At 46.5% G+C, this 17,985-nt stretch overlaps 1 protein-coding gene across 1 annotated transcript in view; it reads left to right on the forward strand.

Moving 5' to 3' along the window:
• The window catches only part of LOC134934718 (ATP-binding cassette sub-family C member 9-like), a 119,403-nt gene extending 101,875 nt beyond the window's left edge, over nt 1-17,528 (forward strand). Inside the window, exons 10-17 of the mRNA XM_063930086.1 lie at nt 7,277-7,411; nt 10,105-10,267; nt 11,431-11,471; nt 12,652-12,794; nt 13,912-14,020; nt 14,545-14,655; nt 15,040-15,112; nt 17,419-17,528. Coding sequence (XP_063786156.1) covers nt 7,277-7,411; nt 10,105-10,267; nt 11,431-11,471; nt 12,652-12,794; nt 13,912-14,020; nt 14,545-14,655; nt 15,040-15,112; nt 17,419-17,528 — 885 coding nt within the window. The remainder of the gene's footprint in view (nt 1-7,276; nt 7,412-10,104; nt 10,268-11,430; nt 11,472-12,651; nt 12,795-13,911; nt 14,021-14,544; nt 14,656-15,039; nt 15,113-17,418) is intronic.
• The last annotated feature ends 457 nt before the right edge of the window (nt 17,529-17,985 follow it).

Below are 17,985 nucleotides of genomic sequence, written 5' to 3' on the forward strand. Positions count from 1 at the left end.
AGTTACAGGGTCACCCTTCCATACATTGCAGCACATGTCACAGTTACAGGGTCACCCTTCCATACATTGCAGCATATGCCACAGTTACAGGGTCACCCTTCCATACATTACAGCATATGTCACAGTTACAGGGTCACCCTTCCATACATTACAGCATATGTCACAGTTACAGGGTCACCCTTCCATACATTGCAGCACATGCCACAGTTACAGGTCACCCTTCCATACATTGCAGCACATGTCACAGTTACAGGGTCACCCTTCCATACATTGCAGCATATGTCACAGTTACAGGGTCACCCTTCCATACATTGCAGCATATGCCACAGTTACAGGTCACCCTTCCATACATTGCAGCAAATGTCACAGTTACAGGGTCACCCTTCCATACATTGCAGCACATGTCACAGTTACAGGGTCACCCTACCATACATTACAGCATATGTCACAGTAACAGGGTCACCCTTCCATACATTACAGCATATGCCACAGTTACAGGGTCACCCTTCCATACATTGCAGCACATGTCACAGTTACAGGGTCACCCTTCCATACATTGCAGCATATGTTACAGTTACAGGGTCACCCTTCCATACATTGCAGCACATGTCACAGTTACAGGGTCACCCTTCCATACATTGCAGCATCTGCCACAGTTACAGGGTCACCCTTCCATACATTGCAGCATATGTCACAGTTACAGGGTCACCCTTCCATACATTGCAGCACATGTCACAGTTACAGGGTCACCATTCCATACATTGCAGCATATGTCACAGTTACAGGGTCACCCTTCCATACATTGCAGCACATGTCACAGTTACAGGGTCACCCTTCCATACATTGCAGCATCTGCCACAGTTACAGGGTCACCCTACCATACATTACAGCATATGTCACAGTTACAGGGTCACCCTTCCATACATTGCAGCATCTGCCACAGTTACAGGGTCACCCTTCCATACATTGCAGCATATGTCACAGTTACAGGGTCACCCTTCCATACATTACAGCCTATGTCACAGTTACAGGGTCACCCTTCCATACATTGCAGCATATGCCACAGTTACAGGGTCACCCTTCCATACATTGCAGCATATGTCACAGTTACAGGGTCACCCTTCCATACATTGCAGCACATGTCACAGTTACAGGGTCACCCTTCCATACATTGCAGCACATGTCACAGTTACAGGGTCACCCTTCCATACATTGCAGCATATGTCACAGTTACAGGGTCACCCTTCCATACATTGCAGCACATGTCACAGTTACAGGGTCACCCTTCCATACATTGCAGCATCTGCCACAGTTACAGGGTCACCCTTCCATACTTTGCAGCATATGCCACAGTTACAGGGTCACCCTTCCATACATTACAGCATATGTCACAGTTACAGGGTCACCCTTCCATACATTGCAGCACATGTCACAGTTACAGGGTCACCCTTCCATACATTGCAGCACATGTCACAGTTACAGGGTCACCCTTCCATACATTGCAGCATATGCCACAGTTACAGGGTCACCCTTCCATACATTACAGCGTATGTCACAGTTACAGGGTCACCCTTCCATACATTACAGCATATGTCACAGTTACAGGGTCACCCTTCCATACATTGCAGCACATGTCACAGTTACAGGGTCACCCTTCCATACATTGCAGCACATGTCACAGTTACAGGGTCACCCTTCCATACATTGCAGCACATGTCACAGTTACAGGGTCACCCTTCCATACATTGCAGCATATGCCACAGTTACAGGGTCACCCTTCCATACATTACAGCCTATGTCACAGTTACAGGGTCACCCTTCCATACATTACAGCATATGTCACAGTTACAGGGTCACCCTTCCATACATTGCAGCACATGTCACAGTTATAGGGTCACCCTTCCATACATTGCAGCATATGTCACAGTTACAGGGTCACCCTTCCATACATTGCAGCACATGTCACAGTTACAGGGTCACCCTTCCTTACATTGCAGCATATGTCACAGTTACAGGGTCACCCTTCCATACATTGCAGCATCTGCCACAGTAACAGGGTCACCCTTCCTTACATTGCAGCATCTGTCACAGTTACAGGGTCACCCTTCCATACATTGCAGCATATGTCACAGTTACAGGGTCACCCTTCCATACATTGCAGCATCTGCCACAGTTACAGGGTCACCCTTCCTTACATTGCAGCACATGTCACAGTTACAGGGTCACCCTTCCATACATTGCAGCATCTGCCACAGTTACAGGGTCACCCTTCCATACATTGCAGCACATGTCACAGTTACAGGGTCACCCTTCCATACATTGCAGCATATGTCACAGTTACAGGGTCACCCTTCCATACATTACAGCATATGCCACAGTTACAGGGTCACCCTTCCATACATTGCAGCACATGTCACAGTTACAGGGTCACCCTTCCATACATTGCAGCATATGTCACAGTTACAGGGTCACCCTTCCATACATTGCAGCATATGTCACAGTTACAGGTCACCCTTCCATACATTACAGCATATGCCACAGTTACAGGGTCACCCTTCCATACATTACAGCATATGCCACAGTTACAGGGTCACCCTTCCATACATTGCAGCATATGTCACAGTTACAGGGTCACCCTTCCATACATTGCAGCACATGTCACAGTTATAGGGTCACCCTTCCATACATTGCAGCATATGTCACAGTTACAGGGTCACCCTTCCATACATTGCAGCACATGTCACAGTTACAGGGTCACCCTTCCATACATTGCAGCACATGTCACAGTTACAGGGTCACCCTTCCATACATTGCATCACCTGCCACAGTTACAGGGTCACCCTTCCATACATTGCAGCATCTGTCACAGTTACAGGGTCACCCTTCCATACATTGCATCACCTGCCACAATCACAGGGTCACCCTTCCATACATTGCAGCACCTGCCACAGTTACAGGGTCACCCTTCCATACATTGCAGCATATGTCACAGTTACAGGGTCACCCTTCCATACATTGCAGCATATGTCACAGTTACAGGGTCACCCTTCCATACATTGCATCACCTGCCACAATCACAGGGTCACCCTTCCATACATTGCAGCACCTGCCACAGTTACAGGGTCACCCTTCCATACATTGCAGCATCTGTCACAGTTACAGGGTCACCCTTCCATACATTGCATCACCTGCCACAATCACAGGGTCACCCTTCCATACATTGCAGCACCTGCCACAGTTACAGGGTCACCCTTCCATACATTGCAGCACATGTCACAGTTACAGGGTCACCCTTCCATACATTGCAGCACATGTCACAGTTACAGGGTCAACCTTCCATACATTGCAGCATCTGTCACAGTTACAGGGTCACCCTTCCATACATTGCATCACCTGCCACAATCACAGGGTCACCCTTCCATACATTGCAGCACCTGCCACAGTTACAGGGTCACCCTTCCATACATTGCAGCACATGTCACAGTTACAGGGTCACCCTTCCATACATTGCAGCATATGTCACAGTTACAGGGTCACCCTTCCATACATTGCAGCACATGTCACAGTTACAGGGTCACCCTTCCATACATTGCAGCACATGTCACAGTTACAGGTCACCCTTCCATACATTACAGCATATGCCACAGTTACAGGGTCACCCTTCCATACATTGCAGCATATGTCACAGTTACAGGTCACCCTTCCATACATTGCAGCATATGCCACAGTAACAGGGTCACCCTTCCATACATTGCAGCATATGTCACAGTTACAGGGTCACCCTTCCATACATTGCAGCACATGTCACAGTTACAGGGTCACCCTTCCATACATTGCAGCACATGTCACAGTTACAGGTCACCCTTCCATACATTACAGCATATGCCACAGTTACAGGGTCACCCTTCCATACATTGCAGCATATGTCACAGTTACAGGTCACCCTTCCATACATTGCAGCATATGCCACAGTAACAGGGTCACCCTTCCATACATTGCAGCATATGTCACAGTTACAGGGTCACCCTTCCATACATTGCAGCATATGTCACAGTTACAGGGTCACCCTTCCATACATTGCAGCATATGTCACAGTAACAGGGTCACCCTTCCATACATTGCAGCATATGTCACAGTTACAGGGTCACCCTTCCATACATTGCAGCATATGCCACAGTTACAGGGTCACCCTTCCATACATTACAGCATATGTCACAGTTACAGGGTCACCCTTCCATACATTACAGCACATGTCACAGTTACAGGGTCACCCTTCCATACATTACAGCATCTGCCACAGTTACAGGGTCACCCTTCCATACATTACAGCACATGTCACAGTTACAGGGTCACCCTTCCATACATTACAGCACATGTCACAGTTACAGGGTCACCCTTCCATACATTGCAGCATATGTCACAGTTACAGGGTCACCCTTCCATACATTACAGCACATGTCACAGTTACAGGGTCACCCTTCCATACATTACAGCATATGTCACAGTTACAGGGTCACCCTTCCATACATTGCAGCATATGTCACAGTTACAGGGTCACCCTTCCATACATTGCAGCAAATGTCACAGTTACAGGGTCACCCTTCCATACATTGCAGCACATGTCACAGTTACAGGGTCACCCTTCCATACATTGCAGCATATGTCACAGTTACAGGGTCACCCTTCCATACATTGCAGCACATGTCACAGTTACAGGGTCACCCTTCCATACATTGCAGCATATGTCACAGTTACAGGGTCACCCTTCCATACATTACAGCATATGTCACAGTTACAGGGTCACCCTTCCATACATTGCAGCATATGTCACAGTTACAGGGTCACCCTTCCATACATTGCAGCAAATGTCACAGTTACAGGGTCACCCTTCCATACATTGCAGCACATGTCACAGTTACAGGGTCACCCTTCCATACATTGCAGCATATGTCACAGTTACAGGGTCACCCTTCCATACATTGCAGCACATGTCACAGTTACAGGGTCACCCTTCCATACATTGCAGCACATGTCACAGTTACAGGGTCACCCTTCCATACATTACAGCATATGTCACAGTTACAGGGTCACCCTTCCATACATTGCAGCATCTGCCACAGTTACAGGGTCACCCTTCCATACATTGCAGCACATGTCACAGTTACAGGGTCACCCTTCCATACATTGCAGCATATGTCACAGTTACAGGGTCACCCTTCCATACATTGCAGCACATGTCACAGTTACAGGGTCACCCTTCCATACATTGCAGCATATGTCACAGTTACAGGGTCACCCTTCCATACATTGCAGCACATGTCACAGTTACAGGGTCACCCTTCCATACATTGCAGCACATGTCACAGTTACAGGGTCACCCTTCCATACATTGCAGCACATGTCACAGTTACAGGGTCACCCTTCCATACATTGCAGCATATGTCACAGTTACAGGGTCACCCTTCCATACATTGCAGCATATGTCACAGTTACAGGGTCACCCTTCCATACATTACAGCATATGCCACAGTTACAGGGTCACCCTTCCATACATTGCAGCACATGCCACAGTAACAGGGTCACCCTTCCATACATTGCAGCACATGTCACAGTTACAGGGTCACCCTTCCATACATTGCAGCATATGTCACAGTTACAGGTCACCCTTCCATACATTACAGCATATGCCACAGTTACAGGGTCACCCTTCCATACATTACAGCATATGCCACAGTTACAGGGTCACCCTTCCATACATTGCAGCACATGCCACAGTAACAGGGTCACCCTTCCATACATTGCAGCACATGTCACAGTTACAGGGTCACCCTTCCATACATTGCAGCATATGTCACAGTTACAGGGTCACCCTTCCATACATTGCAGCATATGTCACAGTTACAGGGTCACCCTTCCATACATTGCAGCAAATGTCACAGTTACAGGGTCACCCTTCCATACATTGCAGCACATGTCACAGTTACAGGGTCACCCTTCCATACATTGCAGCATATGTCACAGTTACAGGGTCACCCTTCCATACATTGCAGCACATGTCACAGTTACAGGGTCACCCTTCCATACATTGCAGCACATGTCACAGTTACAGGGTCACCCTTCCATACATTGCAGCACATGTCACAGTTACAGGGTCACCCTTCCATACATTACAGCATATGCCACAGTTACAGGGTCACCCTTCCATACATTGCAGCACATGCCACAGTAACAGGGTCACCCTTCCATACATTGCAGCACATGTCACAGTTACAGGGTCACCCTTCCATACATTGCAGCATATGTCACAGTTACAGGTCACCCTTCCATACATTACAGCATATGCCACAGTTACAGGGTCACCCTTCCATACATTGCAGCACATGCCACAGTAACAGGGTCACCCTTCCATACATTGCAGCACATGTCACAGTTACAGGGTCACCCTTCCATACATTGCAGCATATGTCACAGTTACAGGGTCACCCTTCCATACATTGCAGCATATGTCACAGTTACAGGGTCACCCTTCCATACATTGCAGCATATGTCACAGTTACAGGGTCACCCTTCCATACATTACAGCATATGCCACAGTTACAGGGTCACCCTTCCATACATTGCAGCACATGTCACAGTTACAGGGTCACCCTTCCATACATTGCAGCACATGTCACAGTTACAGGGTCACCCTTCCATACATTACAGCATATGTCACAGTTACAGGGTCACCATTCCATACATTGCAGCATATGTCACAGTTACAGGGTCACCATTCCATACATTGCAGCATATGTCACAGTTACAGGGTCACCCTTCCATACATTGCAGCACATGTCACAGTAACAGGGTCACCCTTCCATACATTGCAGCATATGTCACAGTTACAGGGTCACCCTTCCATACATTACAGCATATGCCACAGTTACAGGGTCACCCTTCCATACATTGCAGCACATGCCACAGTAACAGGGTCACCCTTCCATACATTGCAGCACATGTCACAGTTACAGGGTCACCCTTCCATACATTGCAGCACATGTCACAGTTACAGGGTCACCCTTCCATACATTGCAGCCTATACCAGGGTTAAGGAGTCACCACTCCATACTTTCCATCATCTTTCATTGGATGGATGTTCATGTATCACATATGGAGCTTTAACCTTCTTTGTAAATATGCCCATTGCATGTTGATCCTGTCTGCTGTCAGCAATGTGTCGGCACTGATACTTTTTCTGTCGCAATAAGGAACATTGTAACTACTTTGTCTCTTTCAGATAATAATGGGGGTGATCCTCCTGTACAAGATGTTGAGCAGCAGCGCTTTAGTGGGGGCCGCCGTCATTCTGCTGCTCGCCCCTGTGCAATACTTCATTGCAACAAAACTTGCAGAGGTACAGAAGAATACCCTGGTAAGTGTGGCCCCGGGGCCCTGGGGGTATGGATGGCGTTTGGTGGGGGCCACTCAGCACATACACAAGGGTTAGCCCTGCAGAATAAAGAGGCATTGTCATGAAGACAGCGATATATGAAAGATTTGTGTTATGGGTCTGCTCTACCCAGCGAGTCCGGTCTAGAGGGAAGGATCCGTGTGTCTGTAGCACCCCCCCCCACACACACACACACACACACACACACACACACACACACCTGTCTATGAATTGGGTACTAGCCCCGCTAGGCTGGAGGTGCAAGGTAACCAGCCAATGTTCACTGTAGTACGCAGAGCAGCGTCAGAAATTCACAAAGGTCTCCGCGGCTGGATTTAGGGTTAGGGATGAACCAGGAACTGCACAAAACATAAAATCAGATGTCCAACCTGCTTCCTCACTACGTCCCTTTCATGTGACTTATCATGACTGTATTACATGTGGCTTTCTGTGGTGTTGGAAGACTTTTCTTAGTTTGGTTGAAATGTGTCTAGAAATTTGCTTCCCACAGAAGTGGTGAGAATGTGTCAGATCATATCAGAGACAAGACCTGACCTGCGGCATGGGTGTCAGAGACTTTACATATCTTTCCTGTGCGCCCGTCCTGCAAACCAGGGAATGCCCCAGAAATGCACCTCTACGCTGCTTTACCCCTGATATATATATATATATATATATATATATATCTATCGCTAAAGAGAGTAAAACTAACCCTAAAAAATTATTTAAGTACATAAATGGTAAGAGGCTAAAAAAAGAGAATATTGGGCCATTAAAAAATGAACTGGGATTCCTAATAAATGATGACAATGAAGAAGCTGAAATATTGAACACATTTTTCTCATCAGTGTTTACTAGAGAGGACCAGATTGTGGGATTATTGAGTAACAGTAACAATATTATTACTAAAGGCCAATTGCTTAACATTTATCTGTCTGAGGAAGTAGTCCAAGAACAATGAAAAAAAATTAAGACTAATAGACAGATGACAGATGGTTTACATCCTAGGGTTCTGATGGAACTAAACGCTGATATAGCCAGGCCGCTGTACCTGATTTTCACTGAGTCACTTACTGTAGATCAGGCATGGTACCAAAGGACTGGCGTATAGCAGATGTAGTCCCAATATTTAAAAAGGGCATTAAACGTCATCCTGGTAACTATAGACCGGTTAGTCCGACATCAATAGTGGGGAAACTATTGGAAAGTATACTAAGGGACAGCATACAGGACTACTTGGAGAACTCCCATGCTGTTAATAAGAACCAGCATGGTTTTGTGAGAAATAGGTCATGCCAAACTAATTTGATTAGCTTCTATGAGGTAGTAAGTGACAATCTCGACCAGGGTAACGCAATAGATGTGGTCTATCTGGATTTTGCAAAAGCGTTTGACACAGTACCTCACAGAAGGCTGATTTTCAAATTAAGGGAGCTCTGTATAGCAGACACTATTTGTACATGGGTGAGTAATTGGCTTGATAACAGGGAACAGCGAGTGGTGATTAATGGGATGTTTTCCACCTGGGCAAAAGTAATTAGTGGGATACCGCAGGGTTCTGTGCTGGGGCCACTATTATTTAATCTATTTATTAATGATTTAGGAGAAGGACTAGAAAGCACAGTGTCAATTTTTGCACTTTGGGACTAAGAATAAATATGCAACCGACCAATTAATTGGGGAAAAAACAGGGGAAACAGTATTAGAAAAGGATTTGGGGGTGCTCATTGATAGTAGATTTAGCAGCAACACACAATGTCAAAGTGCAGCAACAATGACAAATAGGGTGTTAGCATGCATTAAAAGGGGAATGGAGACAAGGGATGAGAGCGTAATCCTGCCACTGTATAAATCATTGGTACGGCCGCATCTTGAGTATTATGTACAGTTCTGAGCACCTCACTATAAAAGAGACATATTAGAACTTGAAAGGGTTCAGAGGCGAGCCATCAAACTGATTAAGGGGTTGGAGACACTGTACTATGAGGAGAGGCTTTTTAGGTTGGATATGTTTACACTAGAAATGAGACGAATAAGAGGAGATATGATTAATATTTGCAGATATATAAAGGGGCAATATGCGGAGCTATCATGTGAGTTGTTTACTAAGAGACCTCTACACAAAACACGCAGACACACGCTTCGGCTTGAGGAGAGGAAATTTTCGTACTTCGCGCAGGAAGGGATTCTTCACTGTAAGGGCAATATGAATATGGAATATACTGCCAGAGAAGGTTGTAATGGTGGACTCAGTCAATGCGTTTAAAAATGGGTTAGACAAATTTGTAATGGAAAAAGATATACGAGGATATAGCCTTTATCCTAAATATATATATATATCATCCCAAGGCATTAACTCTTGTGTTTCAGCTTTATTGCAGCAATACGAACACTTATACCTAATCTGCAAATCGTTTTGCCCCGGACTACCCAACTATCGCCATAAATCAGTGTGACCCTTTGTGTCTCCGCTTGTGCTGCCATCTTTACTTGCAGAGCCATAATATTCACATTTAAACTGCGGCATTGGGTGAAGGTTGGCACGCGGTGTCACAGTAGCGCATTGGCCCTGCGGCCTTACCCTTTTGCGCTTTGTAAATGATTGTTACTGTGTTAGCCTGTTATGTAACGTCAGTGGCCATTATTACATCACGTTTGTTTTCCTGCCATCGAAGGATTATTCCACGGAGCGGCTTAAGAAAACAAACGAGATCCTGAAAGGAATTAAGTTGCTGAAGTTGTACGCCTGGGAGAATATCTTCTGCGCCAGCGTGGAGGAGACCAGGATGAAGGAACTGACCAGCCTGAAGACATTTGCGCTGCACACGTCCCTCTCCAGTGAGTTGCGCTTCCTTAGTTTATACTCATTCTAGAGTCGTATTCATTAATTCCATGTGGAAATGAGATGTATAGGAGATTTGTGCATCATTCCGCAGGCAGCGCGAAGCCCTCTGCACAACGCAAACATTTATTTGGGCGGTATACATGAGGACTGTCAAATGCGCCATCATTTCTTGCATGCTGCATTGCAGCAAAGATGAGCATCTGTATATGATGGGTCAATCCAGGTACAGATATATAATCAATAGTCATACAAGGAACATAGGGTCAGATGTATTAACCTGGAGAAGGCATAAGGAAGTGATAAACCAGTGATATGTGCAAGGTGATAAACGCACCAGCCAATCAGCTCCAATATGCAAATTGACAGTTAGGAGTTGATTGGCAGCTGCCTTTATCACCTTGCACATATCACTGGTTTATCACTTCCTTATGCCTTCTACAGGTTAATACATCTGCCCCACTTTGTCTAGGTGTGTATATAACTTGCTGCATAAAACAGAAGGCGAAAGGATGACAAGCAGGAGAGGTGTCAGGGATCCGGCGTTGGTCACAGTAGGAGAGGTGTCAGGGTTGCAGGGTCGGTCACAGTAGGAGAGGTGTCAGGGGTCCGGTGTCGGTCACAGCAGGAGAGGTGTCAGGGTTTTGGCTTCGGTCACAGTAGGAGAGGTGTCGGGGTTCCGGCGCCGGTCACAGCAGGAGAGGTGTCAGGGTTCCGGCGTCGGTCACAGCAGGAGAGGTGTCAGGGTTCCGGCGTTGGTCACAGTAGGAGAGGTGTCGGGGTTCTGGCGTCGGTCACAGCAGGAGAGGTGTCAGGGTTCCGGCGTCGATCACAGCAGGAGAGGTGTCAGGGTTCCGGCGTTGGTCACAGTAGGAGAGGTGTCGGGGTTCCGGCGCCGGTCACAGTAGGAGAGGTCTCGGTGAAGAGCAGGGCGAGTTATGAGCGACCAGTGACTGGATGGTCTTGGACACTGCATTGATGAGCAGGGTACTATAAGGAACAGTAGGGCCGCTATAACACAGGATTTGGGATTGTCACATGTTTTTCTAGTACACTTCTACTTGATTCCTATTGATATTACCGGTAACACAATGATCTTCAGTCTGTTCTGTAGAAATGAGAGAATTATCCTCTAATGTGTCTGTGTTTTATTTTGCAGTATTTATGAACGCGGCGATACCCATCGCGGCAGTGTTGGCAGTAAGACCACCCTCTGTTCACCTACACGTTAACATGTGTCTTATGTTGTCATCAATGTCACCATGACGATAATTACTGTTCCTTCTCTAATTCCACCGCACAGGATTTAATATAATATATATATTTTTTACAATAAATGATTTTCCTGTTCTCCGTTACCTGCGCTTCACAGTACAGTTATTATATTTCCCTGCGTGTCTCCCATCTGTAGCGTAAGGTATTTTCTGTATTAATGATAAATACAAAATCATTTTATAAAGTGACAAAATGTAATAATAATAATTGAATATACATGTATGGATGTGGTCACCCCAAGGATACAGCCTGTATACTCAATACTCATTCACACTAAACAGCGGACAGTGCGCCCGATTCCGAGGAGGACGCAAGAGGGATCATCTACTGTCGCAGCGGATCTGAGAACATACGCTAATGCCGCACCGCGTCACAGGCTGTGGGAGAGGTGTACTAAATCTTTAAGTGATAAAAGTAGAGAGAGATAAATTTCCAGCCAATCAGCTCCTAGCTGTCATGCCACAGGCTGTGTTTGAAAACTGACAGTTAGGAGCTGATTTGGCTGGTACTTTATCTCCGTCCACTTTATCTCTCCAAGGCTTAGTACATATACCCCTGCTGAAAGTCCAGACAAAACCCTCTAAATGGCAGACAGGCCTTACAGATAGATACATCAGATGATTTCCCCACCAGCCCTAGCGGCTAGTATGTAAGCGCAGTCCACCAATAATTGCTCGACTGCGTAAATATCGGAATAGCGTCCACATATGACTCATTCTCGCAGAGCGTTAGAGCAATCAGCCATGTAGCAATGTTCCTGCTAGTTTCCCGTAGTCCCCCTGTCACTCCGGTCTGTTAGCCCCTCACCTTTTAGATTGTAAGCTGGTAAGAGCAGGGCCCTCTTTCCTCATGTGCCTTTCCTTCTCTTACTTACACTGTCTCATACTCCATACTCCCTCTGATGGCACCTGACCCCGGGGTTTCTATACCTCTCCTATATTGTCCTGTACTGTAAGTGCTGATTTCTTGTTTGCTCATTAGATTGTGTACTGTGTAATTGGGCGCTGCGGATCCCTTGTGGCGCCATATAAATAAAGCATAATAATAATAATGAATGTGCGACTGTGTTTCCTGCCCGGGTTTCACGCTTCTCTCTCCCCCGCAGACATTTGTGACCCACGAGTACGTAGAGAGCAAAACGCTGACTCCGGCCAGCGCCTTCGCGTCGCTGTCGCTATTCCACATCCTGGTGACTCCGCTCTTCCTGCTCTCCACCGTCGTCAGATTTGCAGTGAAAGCGCTCGTGAGGTGCGACAGGAACATTATCGCAGTGTGTTATTTATCATCAAATCCACGGAGCGCGCTGATGGGCGGTGTGAGGGCTCTTCCCTGCGCCGGACTAGCTTCATGCTATAGTGTTGTAGCATTATATTCCGGGCACATTACATGGTCATTATACTTCCACTCTCTCCATCTGATGTGGTCACCAAAGGCGCTGTTCTAGGACCTCGTCCTCCACATCCACCTCAGCGCAATCCAAATGTCTGTGATAACCCATCTTGTATTTTCTTCCCCTCCGCCCTCAGCTGTGCTCCTTACATTCAGAACCAGAATAAAGTCTGTGGTGGCCCCAGGGCAACTAACATGTGGGGGCCCCTACCAATAACTTTCTCAATAACTGTAGTGCCCTCAAGTCACATCATGCCACCGTGCCCCCATACTGATAATGTAGCTATGTGTGGGTGCCCCTGGACGACTGCCCCGGACACCCTGTCGTTATTCCAGCACCGCACATCCAGCCCCTTGCACTATTATCACCACACACCTTCTAGACCTTGACAGATGGTTACATGAGCCTCATCCTCACATTACCTCATGCCATGTCTATTGTACCCTCCTCCTATCCGGCCGTCCCCTCACCCCTCTATTCAGCTTTGTATCAGCCGCAGCTCCCTACATGGTCTCCCTGTAACCCCAGTATCCAATCACAGCTTCTCTCCCTTACTAACGCCTCCTGGTAATATGTCCATGACCTCTCCGTTCTCCATTCCCAAACCCACCAGCTCCTACTGGCTCTCCATCTGACTGTAAGCTCCCATGCTCAGGGTCTCACATCTACCCAAGCTTCCATGCTCAGGGTCTCACCTCTGACCCTTCTCCATCAACCTCATATGTATTTGGTATTTTGATGTATGATTTAAGTTTTGGTAGATTTGTTAGACTGACCATCTGACACGATTGAGTTTCCTGGCGCCTTATGACTTAACGATAGAGGATGATGAGGAAATGAAAGCTTCTCTCCGTCCTACAGATCCTTCATCATTTATAATAATAATACAATATTCTGAATTCCTTGTCACATTTCTGGTTATTGTAGTCCCATGCGGCTGACGTCTAATTTCAGCCTGGCATTCTCTCTCCCCAGTGTCCAGAAGCTGAACGAGTTCTTCACCAGTGACGAGATCCGGGATGACACCATGAGGAATGGAGATTCCCCCCGCCTGTTCGATGCCTGCAAGAAACATCCGGGAATTGTACGTGTCATAGCGGATTTATAATACACACTCCGTACTGCGCTACGTCTGCGCTGCTGTATAAATATTTACTTCTGCAGGTTTCCAAGTGCTAATGAGGAAAGAGACGGGAGAGACACGTGCACAATCTTGGACACTTTATCTTCCTAAAACAGAAGCGACGCAGGCGCCATGTTTCTCTGCGTACATGATCTTAGCTGACATCATATATACACTCCATAAACGGCCATTACATGCTGCATTTTTGTCGCCACTGCCCCGTTACCTCCCCCAAACGTTCCCTTCCTGTCAGTCACTCTGCAAAGAAAATCTCGCTGTGAGTGGACTCACAAAGCCACCGTTACACATGCGCAGCCGCAGTGCTATCACGGTACATACGCAGTCTGCCGATAATCATTCAATTGCGTAAACATCGAATAGCGTACAACTGTGCATCAGGCGTTAGTTCTGCAAGTGTAATTACAGGTGACTTGCACGCAATGTGACTCTTACCCTGACTGACAGCAATATCCTTTCTCCCACAGCATTCCAGAGCCATAAACAGGAAACAGCCCCTGAGGTATCAGCTGGACAAATACGATCAGTCCCCTCGGAGACAGATGCGCTCTGCAGACAGCGAGGAGGCGGCAATCAAGGTTCCTGCGTTCTGACAGCTCCTTGTCAGCGATACAAAAGCACAATGTGACCTTTGCATATATATCTATACCGTATATATATATATATATATATATATATATAAATTCTAGTTAAAGTTCAGAACTGTTTGTGTGAGTGATAAACTCCAGGGGTTTTTGCAAAGCAGAGCTCTCAGCAAATCGCTGTTGATGTATAATAATATTCTCTGCACAGCGCTGTGTAATTTGTGGCGCAGTAGGAGTAAACCATTATGATGATAATAACTGTGTAAGTGAAACTCACTGTCTGGCTCCTGTTTCCGTATAATATATATATATATAATGAGGGAAGTTTGGGTCATGTGATTACGGCATCGCTCATTGTGACCCTTCTGTATTCCATAGGTCTGCGGCGGGTACTTTTCCTGGGGAACCGGTTTGGCAACTTTATCCAACATCGATATCCAAATACCAACAGGTAGCGTCCTTCCCGGGGGTCATGGACATGTTACAGTATGTGGTGTAATGGGCCCTGAGCAGAAGTCGCTATAGGGGCCACACATTGTATACACGCCTCCCGGGTCTAATAATGACTAAGCAGTTATAGTATTTGCATTGGTACCCGTATGGTAGGTCATATTGGCTCTGCCTCCTACCCACAGACCTGCGAATCGCGGCATATAGCCGCGAGGGGTGGGGGCCTGATTGTAGGCCGTGGGAGTCGGGACCACGGCTGAGATAAAACAAAAAATTTGGTCCATCGGGAGGTTTCTGGGTACTAAGAAACCCCCCTGCATGCGCTACTGATACGGTCGACATGCATTAGGTCGACGGGGTAAAAAGGTCTTCAGGTAAAAGGAAAAGGAAGGTCTACAGGAAAAAGGAAAAGGAAGGTCTACAGGAAAAAGGAAAAGGAAGGTCTACAGGTAAAAGGAAAAGGAAGGTCTACAGGAAAAAGGAAAAGGAAGGTCTACAGGTAAAAGGAAAAGGAAGGTCTACAGGTAAAAGGAAAAGGAAGGTCTACAGGAAAAAGGAAAAGGAAGGGCTACAGGTAAAAGGAAAAGGAAGGTCTACAGGAAAAAGGAAAAGGAAGGTCTACAGGTAAAAGGAAAAGGAAGGTCTACAGGTAAAAGGAAGGTCTACAGGGAAAAGGAAGGGCTACAGGTAAAAGGAAAAGGAAGGTCTACAGGAAAAAGGAAAAGGAAGGTCTACAGGAAAAAGGAAAAGGAAGGTCTACAGGAAAAAGGAAAAGGAAGGTCTACAGGTAAAAGGAAAAGGAAGGTCTACAGGAAAAAGGAAAAGGAAGGTCTACAGGAAAAAGGAAAAGGAAGGTCTAGGTCTACAGGAAAAAGGAAAAGGAAGGTCTACAGGAAAAAGGAAAAGGAAGGGCTACAGGTAAAATGAAAAGGAAGGTCTACAGGTAAAAGGAAGGTCTACAGGTAAAAGGAAAAGCAAGGTCTACAGGTAAAAGGAAGACAAAGCTTAAGGTCGACAGGTACAAAAGGGTTAACATGACAATATTCGACACAAGTTTTTTGGGGGGTTTTCAGTTTCACATATTTTTCACCGTTTCCTTGATTACCACCTAGGTGGACTATGATTGGGAATAACAACCGGTCTGAGCCCGCGTTACATACGATGAAACACAGAAAATGACCCAAAAACGTAAAAAACTTGTGTCAACCATTTTCTGGTCAACCTTTTGACCCTGTCGACCTAATTCATATCGACCATATGGGGTCGACCTAATGACTGTATGTAATTACTGTAGATATTTTATACCAGACCCTCTGAGCTGAACGCAAATTCGCCACAATTGCTCCAGCGTTCCATTGGCAGAGCAGTACGCACGTTTAGCGAGCAGATCACCTCCTACAGATGTGCCCGCTTCCATCCTTGCTGCAGTATCGATAAACATCCCTTCAAGTTGCACCATGCCGTAGCGGGACTCGGTAGTTCTAAGCGTCTTTTTTGCATCTTTTTCAGCGAAAATGCACCTTATAAGCACAGTAATGTAATAGGACGCACCAACAGCTGCTGCTGATTAAAATGATATGCAGCATGCCTGTATTCTGTGTGCAATTATGGCTCTATCTGCATCCGAAATGCCACGTTACAGTGTTTTCCATGAAAACACTGCAGCATAGCATTTCCTATGCAGATACAGCCGCAGTCACACACAGAATATAGGCATGCTGCATATCATTTTAATCAGCAGAAGCTGCTCTAAGACGTATTTTCACTGAAAAAGACAAAAAAATTACGCTCAGTGCTGACGAGCACACGACACTCACGCGTTATGTGTAACGCGACTTGCAGCGCACGGAGCAAAGATGTAAGAGGACACATCTGTATCTGTGCGCTTGGTTGATACCTGTCATTTCTGTCGCTGCGCACTTGCACCGACACCACCCTCACAGCAAAAGCTACGTGTAAAAACAGGACAAATCCATATAGCTCCCAATTCCGGTGGCACGCCCTTTGTCTTACTGCACACTTTTGTGGCTGCGGCGTTCAGCTAAAAGCCAGCCACCATCATTAAGTTGAATGCAAATCTGAGTTTGTCCGCAGCGTTACACGCCATTTTGAGTTGCATGTACCTTATAGGAGAGGGTCACGTGTTGTACATGTGAAGTACCCGTGTAACCCGCCCAACTGTTTTGGAAACGCCTCATGATTAATGAAGAACAGTTTTTACAGATAAACGGGATCTGCTGGATCTATATACGTAAATGGTAATAAATAGCGGATCACCTCCTGTAATCACATTTCTCTTGCCTCTAGGTCAGCTGACCATGGTGGTGGGACAGGTCGGTTGCGGCAAGTCGTCTCTTCTCCTCGCCATTCTCGGGGAAATGCAGGTGCTGGAGGGACGAGTTTGCTGGAACAGGTAAGTGGGACAGAAACTGGTTCATAATTCTCATTTATCAGTTCCATGGTATACAGACGCCTGATAAGACTGCCGGACCTGTCACTGTAATATGAGGGTAGCGCTGCCGGGCCTGTCACTGTAATATAGAGGTAGTGCTGCCGGTCCTGTCACTGTAATATGGGGGTAGCACTGCCGGGCCTGTCACTGTAATATGGGAGTAGTGCTGCCGGGCCTGTCACTGTAATATAGAGGTAGCGCTGCCGGGCCTGTCACTGTAATATAGGGGTAGCACTGCCGGACCTGTCACTGTAATATGGGGGTAGCGCTGCCGGGCCTGTCACTGTAATATAGGGTTAGCGCTGCCGGGCCTGTCACTGTAATATGGGGGTAGCGCTGCCGGGCCTGTCACTGTAATATGGGGGTAGCGCTGCCGGGCCTGTCACTCTAATATGGGGGCAGCGCTGCCGGGCCTGTCACTG

This window comes from Pseudophryne corroboree, chromosome 6 (assembly GCF_028390025.1).
Source record: "Pseudophryne corroboree isolate aPseCor3 chromosome 6, aPseCor3.hap2, whole genome shotgun sequence".
Lineage (NCBI taxonomy): Eukaryota > Metazoa > Chordata > Amphibia > Anura > Myobatrachidae > Pseudophryne > Pseudophryne corroboree.